Below are 13,921 nucleotides of genomic sequence, written 5' to 3'. Positions count from 1 at the left end.
TTGCGCTGAAGAAAACTCTAATCCTTCATTAATTTAATAATAAAATTATTTACATTTCGCAAAAAAATAACATTCTAGATTCTAGATGTTCATTGACGTGTATATTATTTTTGTATTTGACATAGTTGAAAACAGCTATGCAATATTATTCTTTTTACGCTACTTTCAACTGCCGAAGTCTACAATCTTTAAAAACTTTATATATCTTTTAAAACGATTTTAAATGATAAAAATATTTTTCATCAAATCACCGTTTTGTATTTTCCGTTTTACAATGTGTAACTTGGTATACGTTAGAAGATGGCATCGTGTGTGAACAAATTACTTTTTCCACTGATATTATACGCAGCTCTTTACAGAAAGAATTAAATTATTTAATGATTTTATGGAACATATGTATGGTCCAAAATGCGATAATTAAAAATTTTTATGTACATATATACAAACATCCTATGGTGTTTTGTAGATAGATTTACTCTTGATTTATAAAGATTTATTAGATTATTTCGTTATACGTATTTTTTATATATAACATAATTACATAGAAATTACTATAAATATAAGTTTGGTTAAAATGTTCGCTATGTTTATCATTAGTTTTATAATAAGGAAATTTATGTGCCTCGTATTTTGTAGTATCTACTAATAATACATGGCTAGAGATGAAGATTTTTAAAAATTAATTTATTTGATTCATATATTTGCAGTGGCAGCTTATCACATATCACTTTAAACAATTACGCAATTCTTAGAAGTATTCTTAAAATCCGCATTATATATGTGAATTACTTTAAAAAATAAATATTAAAAATATACATCTGTCCCTATTTTTAAATGCACCTTCTCTATATAATAAACATTGTTTACTTCTTTATATATTGCAACGAAAATTATTTTATTATACTCAACAAGAAAAATTACAATATATTCATATTGGAAGGCTTACTTCCAACGTGTCAGTACTTTTTACGTGTTTAACTGTTACGTGTTTCATACATAAGCTGTAAGGTGTGTAACAAAAAAAGATAAATACCAATATACAGACAGCAGACATAGATGAGATCGAAATTATAAATTAAGTAAAAGAAAAGTATCATAATATCTCCACACTGGAATGTTCAATATTCAAAGAGTCTGTAGTATTCAAATCAATTTGTTCGCTAGTTTCGTGAGTAGAACTTAAAGTCTTTGCTAATTCATATAAATTTGATGTATTCCTTCGGATTTCACTTTCCAAGTTAAGTATCTTTTCAGCTTTTTCTTTTTGTTGCTTACTCGTTTCTGGTGTAGCTGGTTTTGAGAGGCCAGTTGTCACTGTATAGAAAACACTGCTGCTATCTTCCGATTTAAATACAAATGTTAATCTGTTGAATCAAATTTTGTTATTTAGAAATATAATATATATTCAATATATTAGGTCAATTCTTTTTTAAAATGAACTTTTTTAGAAAGAAAAGGAAAAAAGATGAATTGTGGAAGAAATTCAACTATAAAGAACAGGAATAAAATCACGTTATAGAAAATCAAAGGCACGTGAGGATTAAGAATGAAATAAAATCGCAAATTACCGTTCATTTTGCAATAATTGTTGCATTTTCTCAATCTTGTCCAAGCAGATGTTATACTTCGTTGGCCAAGGCACATAGATCTCTGCCCGAGAATTCTCTCTTTTCTTCACTTCGAAATATATCACATCAAGTTCTTCATTATACTTGTATTTGACATCCCAGTATCGCTTCACTGAAAAATCATCACAAGAATAGATTTCACGTCTATCAACCATTTAAACTGGATACAATACCTTCGCATATTTCAATGTAGACATAAAAGGCGGTGCTCGTTTTTATTGCGTCATTACAGCCAAGTTTGCACAGATGATAATACTGTAAGCGTACATTGAGAACGATTGCAAAATAATCTTACGTACTAAATATTTATATACATACATAGGCATGCACATTCTCGGACTAAAGAGATCGCACACATCTTTTTGGTTATCCGAGTAAAACGATTACTCACGCTGGGGTGGCATATGTCGTACATCTTTCTCGTGCGGGAGTGGAATGCCCAGGTTTTTTTTTTCGGCGAGAAACCTACTTGTCGTTAATTGTCATCGCAGCTTGGGAAAAGAATATCAATGGGAACCAGCACATGTGTCCAATGACAGTGAATGACAGATAGTTTCAAGTTCCAACTGTTCCAACGTTCCAAGTCGTCCTCACCCTCCGCTACCACTGGTAGTTTACATCGTTCGCATATTTTTCACACTTGTTCCACCGGTTCCACGACTCCCACCAGTTCCACGGCCTCCAGCCCTTCACTAACCTCCATACAGTCTGTACTGTAAGATGAGTGTCCATCTGGCGTTTAAAGTCAGAAAAAATACACGGCAAAAGCGTTACCTAAGGAGACAACGACTTACTTACCTTTCGAGTTGAAGAGAAACTTTCTCTTGGTCGTGCAAAGATGTCGCTAGAACACACATCGAAGATATAGAGAGAGAACATAAATTAATAAAAGAAGGAAATAAAACTATAAGAGAGCTAGATTTATAGTTTGTCTAAAACGCGAAGTTAGATTTTCTCAGTTTTCTTTATTATGAGCGAGAATAAGAGCGTATTTCAAATGAAACGTATTCCTCCTTGTCCTCTTTCGCATAAAAATAAACAAATATTAACTTCTGTGCCGTCTCAAGTGGTGGTCGTACAATCAAAATTATTAACTAGTCCGAAATTGGATTATTCTTCAATGTCTAACTGCGAGAAGCCCCTTGTTATGAAAACAGAAATAAAATCTTCGGTAGAAAGAACCGAATCCAAAGACTTAAAACTAAAAAAGAAATCTGTAAAACAGGAAGCAATTGAAACAGCAAGCATAACCAGCATTAAAGAAATTCTTAACGAATTAAAAGGAATGGAGGAGGAGATTCTAGGTGAGTTTTTGTTTGCTACTTTCAGTTTTGATATTCTTTTTCCAGAGAAAGAAAAGGATGTTTTTTTTTTTCAGAATCCACTACAAAAACTGTTGCTTTTAAAACAATTAAATGGTATCCATATGAAAACACTGATACAGTTGCAGGAAAGATGACACAAATCTATCTTCAAGTTCTAACTGATGCAATACGTCATGAAACTGAAGTTTTCAGATTTCTATCTATAGCTAAATCTATTTCTAAAAACATTAGTTGCGAAAAAACAAACATAGTATGGAAAAAATTAAACATCATAATCCCTATGTGCTCTCAATTTGTTGAACTTAATCAAGTTGCTTGTGATATTGCCTTCTATTTGAGATATGATCCAGAGTTACTCTCTCCTTATTTAAAATGTTTCGAAAGGCTCAAATCTTACATCGAACTAACACCTGAAGCTCTGAATACTAAAGAAAAATAGAACTAACATAAATGACTCCAGCCTAATATAGATATGCTTGCAGAAGTTAACATATCGTCTCACGAGATATTAAAATAAATATTAAATTTCATAAGTCTCTTCCAAAGACCTATGAAATTATTTATTTATGATAAAAATATTTAAAATTAGATCTTTTATTCTCAGAACCATTCGTTTTATTCTTAGATAATAATCTCTATATTTCAACAATCCCAATTACAGAAGAAATTGTAAAGAAGACATCGTTCATGAGAAATGGAGATTATACAAACTTTGCAGAATCAAGGTAGCGAAAGGAAAAATCATTGTTCAAATCTTGATTTTGCAATTCCTGTATAATCTCCGTTTCTCATTAACGATATCTTCCTTAATGAGAAGATATCACCTTTTTAATTTATATAAGAAAACAATATGGCCGTTCTTAAGATTGAACTTCCATCGTAATTTAAAAGAGGCCTTTATTCTAAAAAAAGACTGAAGGGATTTATACCAAGGAATCCTAGAAAACGGACTAAACTTATTTCAATTAATGATATGTGACGTTATCAATAAGTATAGCTTTGCGTGTGTATATATATATATATACAAAATATAATTTTTACTTTTCTACAAAATATAAGTTTGTTTGGTGCACAGTTCAAAAATTACAGGAATAAGAAAAAACAGATCTTATGTGAAACTGTATCTCTAATAACAAAAATACTTATTTTAATTTGTTTATTTTTTTAAATTTGTACTTCAGTATGTATGTGTTGGTTTCTTTTCTTATCTGTTCTATGAAATATATGTATTTCTAAAAAAATAAAACTATTCTTATTCTGATTTATTATTATGTTTATTCTTTTATAAGATTTACACTTGAGTTGGTTTCTTTCTTTCTTAATCTACAAAATATATTTTATGTTCCATTTGACAGATATAAAACAATGAAGAAATACAAATACCAATTTATTCATGTAGTCGTATGGAATAAAACAGATCCTTGTGTTTTTCATAATAAAAAGATAGAACGAAGATTGTTTTATTGGAAATCATCCAGCGATTTATTGTAATGTACACTAATTTTTTGGCTAATAAACTGACTTAACAATAATAGAATTACAGAGAATCAATTAAACGACTATGGAATTAATTATAAAATTGTAGCAACTATAAAAAAATATATATGAAATACATGTGCCACAATAAGCTCGGACATTGTTCATTTTATAAAATTAATTTTTTTTATAAAATTAATTTGCATTGTTGGTATGTGTATATCAATCTAAAATATATCTCTTCTACATATATAAGAGATCGATGATAAGATACTTCATAGTAATCTCAAATGTGATGTTTATTGCTTAAATTATATAAAATACGATATAAATATTAACTGTCGCCCTGTACGCTTATTAACAATAGAACGTTTAACATTTCTTATTGTTAAGTACACATAGAAACGTTTTCTGCATTAATAGAATAAATCTAAGCGTTAATTATCATACAATTAGCACCGAATTGTCTAAAATTTTATGCGTGGAACGCTAATATATGGACAGCGTAATATGTACAACGATGGCAATGTCATGAATACGAACATAGAAATCGTGCATATCGTGAGACGTATAAAAAAATTTGTTCTGTGTGTAAATTTAAAATATATTTTGCGATTTCTATTGTGACAGATATATATAAGTAATATTAAACATCCTTAAATTACGCTCTGCAGTTTACAAAATATATTTCTATATGTAAATAAAGTACATAAAAAATGTGTTTATTTTACATACAAAATTTGAAGTTAAACTTGAACATTTTGGCTGAAATAAGGAATGACAATATCATCAAATAATTTATTTTAAATATAAAAAATAAATTATTTAATAAACTTATTGAAGAAAACGAGATTGGAATTACACACATAATAAAATTTTCATGAAGAAATCATATCTGAAACATTCACAATTTTTATTATCAAATTTTCTGTGATATAAACAATAAAAGCCTGCAAAATAAGAACAATCTGAGAGTTTGAAAAATAATCTTTCAAATATCATTCTGTGTGTTAAAAAGTCTTTAACGTAGGTGCAATCGTTGGCGAGAATCGTATACATATATCTTCGTTTCCGCCATTTTTGAAAGAAATACCAGAGATACTATCGGTCCCTAAAGCTCGGGATCTAAGCTTTCCTATGCTTCGTGCAGTCGAATAAGCGTGAGCGACGCTATCTAGAATAACGAATTAGGCTAGCTACAGTTGGGCCGATCCTCGCCACGCGGAATCGAAACCGCACGTCGTGTCGGAGTCGGAATCGCCGTTTTGCTGGACGCCACCAGACGCGATGGAGTTGGAGTTGATCGATGTCGTGGACGTTGGTCGACGCTGAACAGCCCGGTTCGGTCGGTTCATCTTACCCTGCAGCAACGGAGTAGTTGGTTGACTGGCGACCTGCTGCCGCTCCTGCGACGAACCGAAATCCTGCGGCCGTCTGCTCCTGCGCTTCTTGATGGGCGCGTACTTCGGCGGTGGCATCAGCTTCTGCTCCAGCTTGCGACGAAAAACGTCACAGCGAAACACGCGAGAGATTAGAATGGACGGTAATACTGTATGTTGCGTTATTAATGATTCTATTAACCAACGTGTGCATTTGTCTTTACTTTAGACTATTTATACGTTTCCAATTTATATTTGTATAATTATATATTTCTATTATGTATTCATATATTTTTTATTAGATAGTATAATTATATATACAGTGCATACTTTTTTGGGGATTTCAAGCAACATAAACAGATCTATTTAATCAAAGAAACTAAATATATATTTTACTATGGAATTTATGCATTATCCTAATGTATAACGTGTTCAATTCAATGTAGACACATTGAACTCAAGAGAATAATACCTGAACGTTATCTGCGGATCCCCACGATTTATGAATCTTCTCGTTGTTGTTGTTAGTCGTACTGCTGGTTGCCACACCCAGGAATTGGCTGAAGGCTTCCGTAGTACGTTTCACGCGAACGTTCAACGAGCCAATTCGTAGGAAACCAAGATCTTTCTCTGTGTATTCAATCAATCGCTCTGTTACGATGCTCTTGCAGTTGTCTTATTTATTACGTAACTTTTACAACGGAAGAATACAGCCGATCGACAGACTCGCGTATATCTCTGATGTGACCATCTATATTTTTCTATGTTAATTAATTCTATAACGGAAATATAGTACTCCTCGATTATTATAAAATTATTAAAACTGATATTATACGATTATAAGCGGGGTTATTAAAACTATAAAATTGACGGAATGAAAAGGAAACTAATGCTCTGGTGTTAATGTCTATTTAGCTTGTTTCTCATGCGCTAAGTTAGTCTCTAAAACGCTCTACTAAAACGCTCGGACACCAAAAGAATTATTTCTTACCTGCATGCTTTTTCCTTGCTTTTATTTCTGAAATAAAATAGAAAATCATTTGAAACTGTGTCTCGTACAGACAGCGAGAAAATGGGAAGATTGATAAAAGAATATTGCAAGTGAGTTAGAACCGAATAAAAAGAAAAAAGTTATTTATTAAAAAATACGGTATTATGGGATATATTAATTATGGCTAATATGCTTAATAAAGTCTAAAGAGAAGCAGCTTTATACGCAAAAATTCTGTTAATAACAAATCTGTAATTAAAGAATAATCTTCTTAATGTGTGTGTGTGTGTGTGTGTGTGTGTGGAAATGTTATTTCGTATAGTTAATAAAAGTATGATTCGCGCAATATGGAATTAGATAGAAAGAATAGGGGAGTCAAGGGGAAGTTAATAATACGGTTAAATAAGTTAGTATAAAAATTGAGTCTACTTTCCCTTTCGAGAATTACACGTCCTGTCATTGTTATTAGATATAATAATTATCCAATGCGAATGAAACGTGATGCTGAGAATCGGCTGACGTGATATGTATGTATGTGCTTCTCATGCTTACGTGTACATGCTCTATTTAAGTTATAACACACATTACACACACACACACACACACACACACACACACACTCTCTCTCTCTCTCTCTCTCTCTCTCTCTCTTTCTCCCTCTCCCTCTATTACGCACACAAAAATAGTAACAAATAACAGTAGCAGCTATGTGAAACGAAATATCTTATATAACGATAAAATAAATTAGGATGTAGAGAGTCTTATTATGTATTAATTTGTATCAGCGCTTCATCACTCATGACATAAAAAATTACAAGTTCAATTCCAAGATTAATTTCACTTCACATTGCCAGTTACATAACATTAATTTTCTACGACGACAAATTTGATGTACTACTGCCACTTGAATAATTCATGTTTCATAGCCGTTGCGAAACGTATGATCAACATTTATCGATAAAAAGGAATATACATGTAAGTTATGCACGAAAAAAGATTGTTTCATTACCAGTAACTGATTATATATTAAATATTAATTTATGAAATGAATATATATTAGAAGTGAATATTTATGCAGATTAACATAGAGTTGTTACTCGTGGAATAAGTACGTCAAAGCTACTGTAAATTCTTTCAACATCAACACATTTTCGACATTTCAGACGTTTAGCAGAGGAACAGTGACGGACGAACTCGTAAAGCGCCAGAAGCAAAACGGGCTCATGTTAAGTTCGCTTCTTTCGGCAAATGATATCCTCGGGCGAGTCTCCGGAGCGTACATACATTCGCGCAGCGAGGCCCGTGAAACTTCGAGATACTCACGTCAGAAGTGCAGAAAAGTGACAGTCATACGTTACTCTAAGGTGCGCCTACGTACTTTAATCTGGCGACACACAAGCGCTTTACTACTTTAGCGGAGGTGTGCTTCTGAACTTGCCTGAGTGTAGCGGCAGCAGTAATCCCTACAACAGAAGAATACTTCCAGAGCCCCGAAATACTCACCGAAGAGCGAGCCCGTAACCATTCTCCATTCCGATTATTCGAATACCGTGTCACGTCATGCCTGACCTACGTCTACACACCTTAAGTCTAAAGAGGCGTCTAAAGCGATAGAAAGATCTCCTATATTCTATAGCTCAAGGATGCATTGTTACCTGCGAGGTATTGTTGGTAACGGTATATATTGAGAGTAATCATAGCAGAGTATCATGGCAAGGATGTTAATAGACGTGCGGAATTTAGCGATATGCAGAAGTAGCGATGTTAAGATAAAGTCCAGATGTAAGCACGCGAAGTATCTAGTCTGAGAATACTAGCTCGTAGGGTACTAACAATATCGTTGCCGCATCATATGCAATCTTCAAGGATTAGGCGGAATCGGCTGTTAACGGACCGTGCTGGAGCGTGACAGCAAACGTCACGAAAACGAGCGGGAGAATGATGAACAATGATCAAACACGGGATACACGACGGAAAGCAACGGAACTTCGACGGGACTCACACTGACAAAGGGTGTAAATTGCAGTATCTACGAGGCGTAATTGGTTTTACGGTGGCAACGTAAGCGGTGGTCGGGGCGCGTTTGGCACGGGATCGGGGAATTCTTTTAGACAACTTTTCCAGACGGCGATTATGTCTTTTGTATTCACGTTATGCAAACTGCTTTCTTTCTACGGCCCGTTTTCATAGCGTGAGACGAACAATGTCTTATTTGATACTTGATAGTACATGTGAAAAAAAGGAAGATTCGTACAATACGTGAAAAAAAGATTTTAATATCCCACGGTCAAACTTTCGCTGCAATTTCGCATATGTGAGACGGCGGGTAGAAAGGGAGGATTGATATGAATAATTTATAAAACGTCGTAGTGATCTTGTTCGTCAACACGAAACGGGCTGTTTTTTTTTAAATCGACAAACAAATGAAAATAACGTGTGCTGCATTCTCAAAGGCGGGCGAGAAGATTGCTTTGTACAACTTACAGTTAAAGTTCTCAAAATAGTCTCATGGATCGTATTTAGAAAAGACGCCATTAATTCGCAATATGCGAATTAAAGACGTTAATATCATACATGGAAAGAACAGTTTATTGAAATATCTAAAAATTTCACCAAATACACAAATCTGAAACTAATTTCATTGGATCATCAAAATAATTATGTCGAATTTTTGCACGGATGATAATGCTGTAAAAAATTTTAACATTCTAAAAATTGTTTGAGCGTCCTACATAATTATTTTGACGGCCAAACAAAATTATTTTCAAATCTATATTTAGTTACATTTTTATTTCAGCAAAATTGTTCTTTTTATATACTATTGAAGGAACTAATGCTAATTATGAGGAACATCTCAGAATATCCACGCAAACGCAACCCTCCGCAAATTATGTACAAAAGTTGCGTTTCGTTTCTCTAAGTGGCGTCTTCGTAGAGAAAATGTACTTACTGTGGAACGTGTCTTGGCTGACTGCCGCCTCTTGCGAGGCTAGATACTGTCTGGCCTTCCTACCGCTGTAGTCACGTATGTCCTGATTCGCGCCTGAAAATATATTTTCAAAATCCGTCATTAAATGCGATCATTATGGGGTTTTCGTCATTGCACAGAGAAAATGTGTACTCACCGTATACTTGAACCAAGAGATTGAATATGTTCTCGTGGCCGAATTGCATAGCGATATGCAAAGGCGTGTAACCCTAAAATACAATGACAATAATTTGACGTAAAAATCTTCAAGTAACATACATATATTAGATATTGTTCTAAATATGGTAACACTTAAAATAGAATCAGATATTCATATTATTTTATTTTTATGCATCTCGTTCTATTTTATGCATCTCTCTCATTTTATCTTAAGCAAGTTCTAAATATGGTGGATAATAAAAAATTGTGTAATATCCATTTCTGCCAATGTAAATTAACTTTAATCTCGATTTAACTGACTTTCTGTCTTCTTTTAGTTTTAAGAAATAGAAAAAGATAAAGAGTAAATTAAATCAAGATTAAAATTAATCTACATTGATAGAAATGGGTCTAAACGGTGTCCAATATCTTACTTGAGGATCTCTACTTTGATATATATATTTCAGAATAAGACATAACGTTTTCGATCGTTTAAAGAATAAATGGACGTATCTCCGATCTTTCCGTAGCGACGTTTAAATGCACTTATATAGATATTAATTATGTCCAGGAGTAAGGAGAGCGTATCGATAATTAGGCAAATTAAAAGACGAACAATATTCTCGTTCGACGAGCGTGTAATATCACGCGAACACAATGTTCACGAATCTCACGTGCTTTCGCGTTGACGCAAGTGCGTGTTATTAATATACTTATAAACACGTTCGGTCTACAATTTAATGAACAATGTATCTCTAATTGTACACGTGTATTCCTCCGTGTCGTCCGCCATTTCCGTCTTACGAAAAGGATACGCCAATCTCCTTCGTTTTTTCTCTCTTTTTCCCCCGATGGAAAGAAATCGTAATAAGGTGGAAGAAAAATAACAGGGAGGGACCGTATCACACCTTTTGTCCGACGTGTTGCATATCTTATTATGATTTGCTCGAATGCGTGACGTGCATTTACGAGTAAGACAGCAACGATAGGAAGGAGACGTGGAAAGAAAAGGGGGATGATAGCGGTGCCGTTGCAGAGACAATGAGTAATTAATGGCATCGTATTATGAATATCATCTCGACCGTGCGAATTCGCATTTCCGCGACAACGGCGCGATCCGGAACAATCACATAAGTGCGTGCGTGTGTAAGGGAAACGGCGAGACGAAAACTAGCCTCGCGTGCATCGCCTCTATCGTTTGCACGCATGCATTTTTATTCGGCTCCTATGCGAATCTTCATATTCCTATCTGAACACAATGCCTCTTCTAAATGCCGCAAGCAAATTGAGATAATATAGATTGTCCGCTGATTAATCTTGACTTCAAGACATATTTTAATTAGAATTTTAATTAGCGCAATATTTAACGTTATGAAGCAAGGCTAATCTGCATCTAAAATCGAAATTATTTCTTGACAGTTTTTTGATCGATCTGTGAATAGCACAGAACGTGTGCGTTAGACATTTAGATATATTATGTACATATAAATCGATTGTGCACGTAATTGAGCAGACGGTAGACCTTAACGTGAATTTAAATAAGTCAGGCCATTAAACGATACGAGATCTTCGATATATAACACGTAAAAGAAAATAACATTACATGGACAAATATCAATCCGTGGACACATTTCACTTCATGTGATGCTATTTCATACAAGACATCTTTATTAAGCGATACCATTTCATTAAGAGATATATCAAACTAACGTAAAATGTTAAGCGGAGCTCTTACATTTTCATCGTTACGAACGACACGTCAAGGTCTTCGGGATATCGCGCTGTACGCACCATTTATTGCGAGGGCAGCAATATTAAGAAGGCGTTATCTCACAATTAGTCTCGTTCGACTCGGACAGGCAGGTGAAAAGAGCTGCTTTTCCAGCTCGCGTGTCAGGCAACAGCTGCCGGCCCCGATGGCTCTCTTTCGCTTTTATAAAGGTAATACAATACGTGCATTTGATCGCGACCGACGATCCACTTTAATGCGTAGTAGTATTATGATAGTTACAAGTGAATCCGATAAGGTCTATGAATTTATCGCCGCACGGATGATTTTGATCATCGAAATAATGTGCAGTATTTGTGTGTTGGATATCGGACAGAAAATTATGCTGCAGGTTCCACAGTATGAGATAATCATTTTCTTCTGTATTTTATATCGTAAGATGAGTAACTCGAGCCAAATTTATCAATTTATAAAATTTAAAAATCAATTTATTTATAAAACTTTGGGGCCCAAATTAAAAAAATATCTACTTTTTAAAATCTTTGGAGTGGATTCTAATTCTAAAGAACGAAATCTCACTCTTAAAAATTGATAATTGAGCCATCTTTTTTCAACACTGGCTTAATTGTCATTCTTTAAAATTAGATTCCACACTAAAGATTTTAGAGAGTAGACAACATGTCAAAAATCAATACATAAGACATCTTAATAAGACCGTTTCCCGATTTTTATATGCCGTCTAAGCATTTTCAAAACTTGAGCCAAAATTACCTGATTTTGCAGTATCTATATATTTATAATTCAATAAAGTATCTCTATCCTAAGTCCAAAGTAAATTTCGTGATGTACGATAGAATATGAGCTAAGCTCGCATCGTAGCTGTACATACCTCTTTTGCTGAGAGGAAAACTGGTTTAATTTATATAAAAGTCGCTGAAAGCCGATCAGCCAAGAAGAGCCGATCACGTAGTGCGGCCTTGAATTAAGGTATGCAAAACGCGAAGCCGCCGATATACGAAGTCTCTATAAACAGCTTTGTCCCTTTCAACTGGCAAATCGAAATTCATGAAGAATTGATCTTTGAACGAACACGAGCGGTAGTCCTACGAATAACAAAAGGAGCCAAATTAAAACTCGACAGGCTGCAACGTATAGGTTTCAACACTCTTGGGCGCAACTCAAATGATGCGTCATCAATTGTTTTCCATTGAAAGGCTATTCATCGCCCGATAGTCTCGCGCGAACATACTTCGCCTCGGCACAATTCGCAGACGGTATCTACGGTGAAAAGTAACCGCAATCGGTCAGGGACATCGTGTATTCCTGCCGTGGGCTAGCATTCATGAAAGAGTACGTTGTATCACGTACACGCCGCGGTCACGATGCTCGCGTCGATAAGTACGACAAATTGCATGTAATTGTGTGCGTGTGCGAGTCATTATCCGGCGGAGACGAAAATGCAGACGAAGCTGCCTTAAAAGTGCTTATATGTGTAAAATATACGGAACATTTGAAGGGAGGAAACGCGTGAAGGAGGGAAAAAACAGGTGCGTCTGAAACGTATCAAAATACTGTTATACCCTATGTAGTTTTTATATTCACCATATGACATGTATGTAAAGTAGGGTTTTTTAAATAAGCTTCTATTTATCGATCTTACATTAGAAAAGTCTTGTTGCATTAATTAGAAATTTTGACAGATTTGAATATAAAAGTACAAATCGGACACTTATAGTTAAATCTATCAAACATTCTAATGGAAATAATTATCCGTACAGATCATTCCAGCAATATTATAGTAACATTGTAATAATATTCCAACGTGCAATGTTGCTGCAAACTTCTATATTGTATGACAGAAATTCAATTACAATAACTAGAATTCTGATTATTATAATTAAACTTCTGATTCATATAATCAGAATTATAGTATTTCGTTTTATTATACTTCTTGTCGATAGAGAACATTTTCTTTCAGTATATTTCTACATCGAGAAAATTTACGAAAATTTCACTTTGAGTGTCTCTCGATTAAATTATAAGAGAAAAAGATTTTCGTAAATTGAATTTGCAGATGCAATATGTTTCATTTCAATTATACTTGCGGCATGCATAATCATAATACATTACATTAGCTATATGTCGCCGGCTGTAAAACCCGTGGTGGAAAAATGCGTAACGAAAGAGCCGATTTGAATCTGTATAATGCTTTTACCCTCAATTAAAATCACCCTCGAGATACGCGGCCGAGCGCGACATTTGGCCG

The 13,921-nt window shown here is 34.2% G+C and overlaps 2 protein-coding genes across 7 annotated transcripts in view; both read right to left on the bottom strand.

The window, feature by feature from the left end:
• Positions 1-904: 904 nt before the first annotated feature.
• On the bottom strand, positions 905-2,319 carry LOC108721364 (tRNA-splicing endonuclease subunit Sen15). The gene is made up of 4 exons (XM_018445885.1): positions 2,020-2,319; positions 1,802-1,883; positions 1,569-1,740; positions 905-1,364 (listed from the first exon to the last, which is right to left on the bottom strand). The coding sequence occupies exons 1-4, from the start codon at positions 2,041-2,043 to the stop codon at positions 1,094-1,096; spliced, it is 549 nt and encodes a 182-aa protein (XP_018301387.1). The 5' UTR covers positions 2,044-2,319; the 3' UTR covers positions 905-1,093.
• A 3,044-nt stretch (positions 2,320-5,363) lies between these two features.
• The window catches only part of sowah (ankyrin repeat domain family member sosondowah), a 127,334-nt gene continuing 118,776 nt past the window's right edge, over positions 5,364-13,921 (bottom strand). For 4 of the 6 annotated variants that reach the window (XM_018445896.1, XM_018445897.1, XM_018445895.1 and 1 more), the window contains 5 exons: positions 9,925-9,997; positions 9,750-9,842; positions 6,800-6,826; positions 6,281-6,438; positions 5,364-5,922 (listed from right to left, as the gene is read on the bottom strand). In XM_018445896.1, the coding sequence (XP_018301398.1) occupies positions 5,626-5,922; positions 6,281-6,438; positions 6,800-6,826; positions 9,750-9,842; positions 9,925-9,997 (648 nt within the window). In that variant the 3' untranslated portion in view covers positions 5,364-5,625. Of the gene's footprint in view, positions 5,923-6,280; positions 6,439-6,799; positions 6,827-8,177; positions 8,263-9,749; positions 9,843-9,924; positions 9,998-13,921 lie in introns of all 6 variants that reach the window. The other 2 variants (XR_001936568.1, XR_001936569.1) reach the window with 2 other exon arrangements.

This window comes from Mycetomoellerius zeteki, unplaced genomic scaffold (genome assembly GCF_001594055.1).
Source record: "Mycetomoellerius zeteki isolate Tzet28-1 unplaced genomic scaffold, Tzet1.0 scaffold168, whole genome shotgun sequence".
Classification (NCBI taxonomy): Eukaryota; Metazoa; Arthropoda; class Insecta; order Hymenoptera; family Formicidae; genus Mycetomoellerius; species Mycetomoellerius zeteki.
This window is presented reverse-complemented; position numbering and strand designations above follow the sequence as displayed.

Bases quoted from the DNA above. Each gene is read 5' to 3' on its own strand.
- LOC108721364 (XM_018445885.1), bottom strand. From the start codon at position 2,043: ATGTACGACATATGCCACCCCAGC. The intron at 1,884-2,019 runs GTGAGTAATCGT...GTACGCTTACAG, and splicing joins ACGACATATGCCACCCCAGC to TATTATCATCTGTGCAAACT. The intron at 1,365-1,568 runs GTAATTTGCGAT...TTGATTCAACAG, and splicing joins CAATTATTGCAAAATGAACG to ATTAACATTTGTATTTAAAT.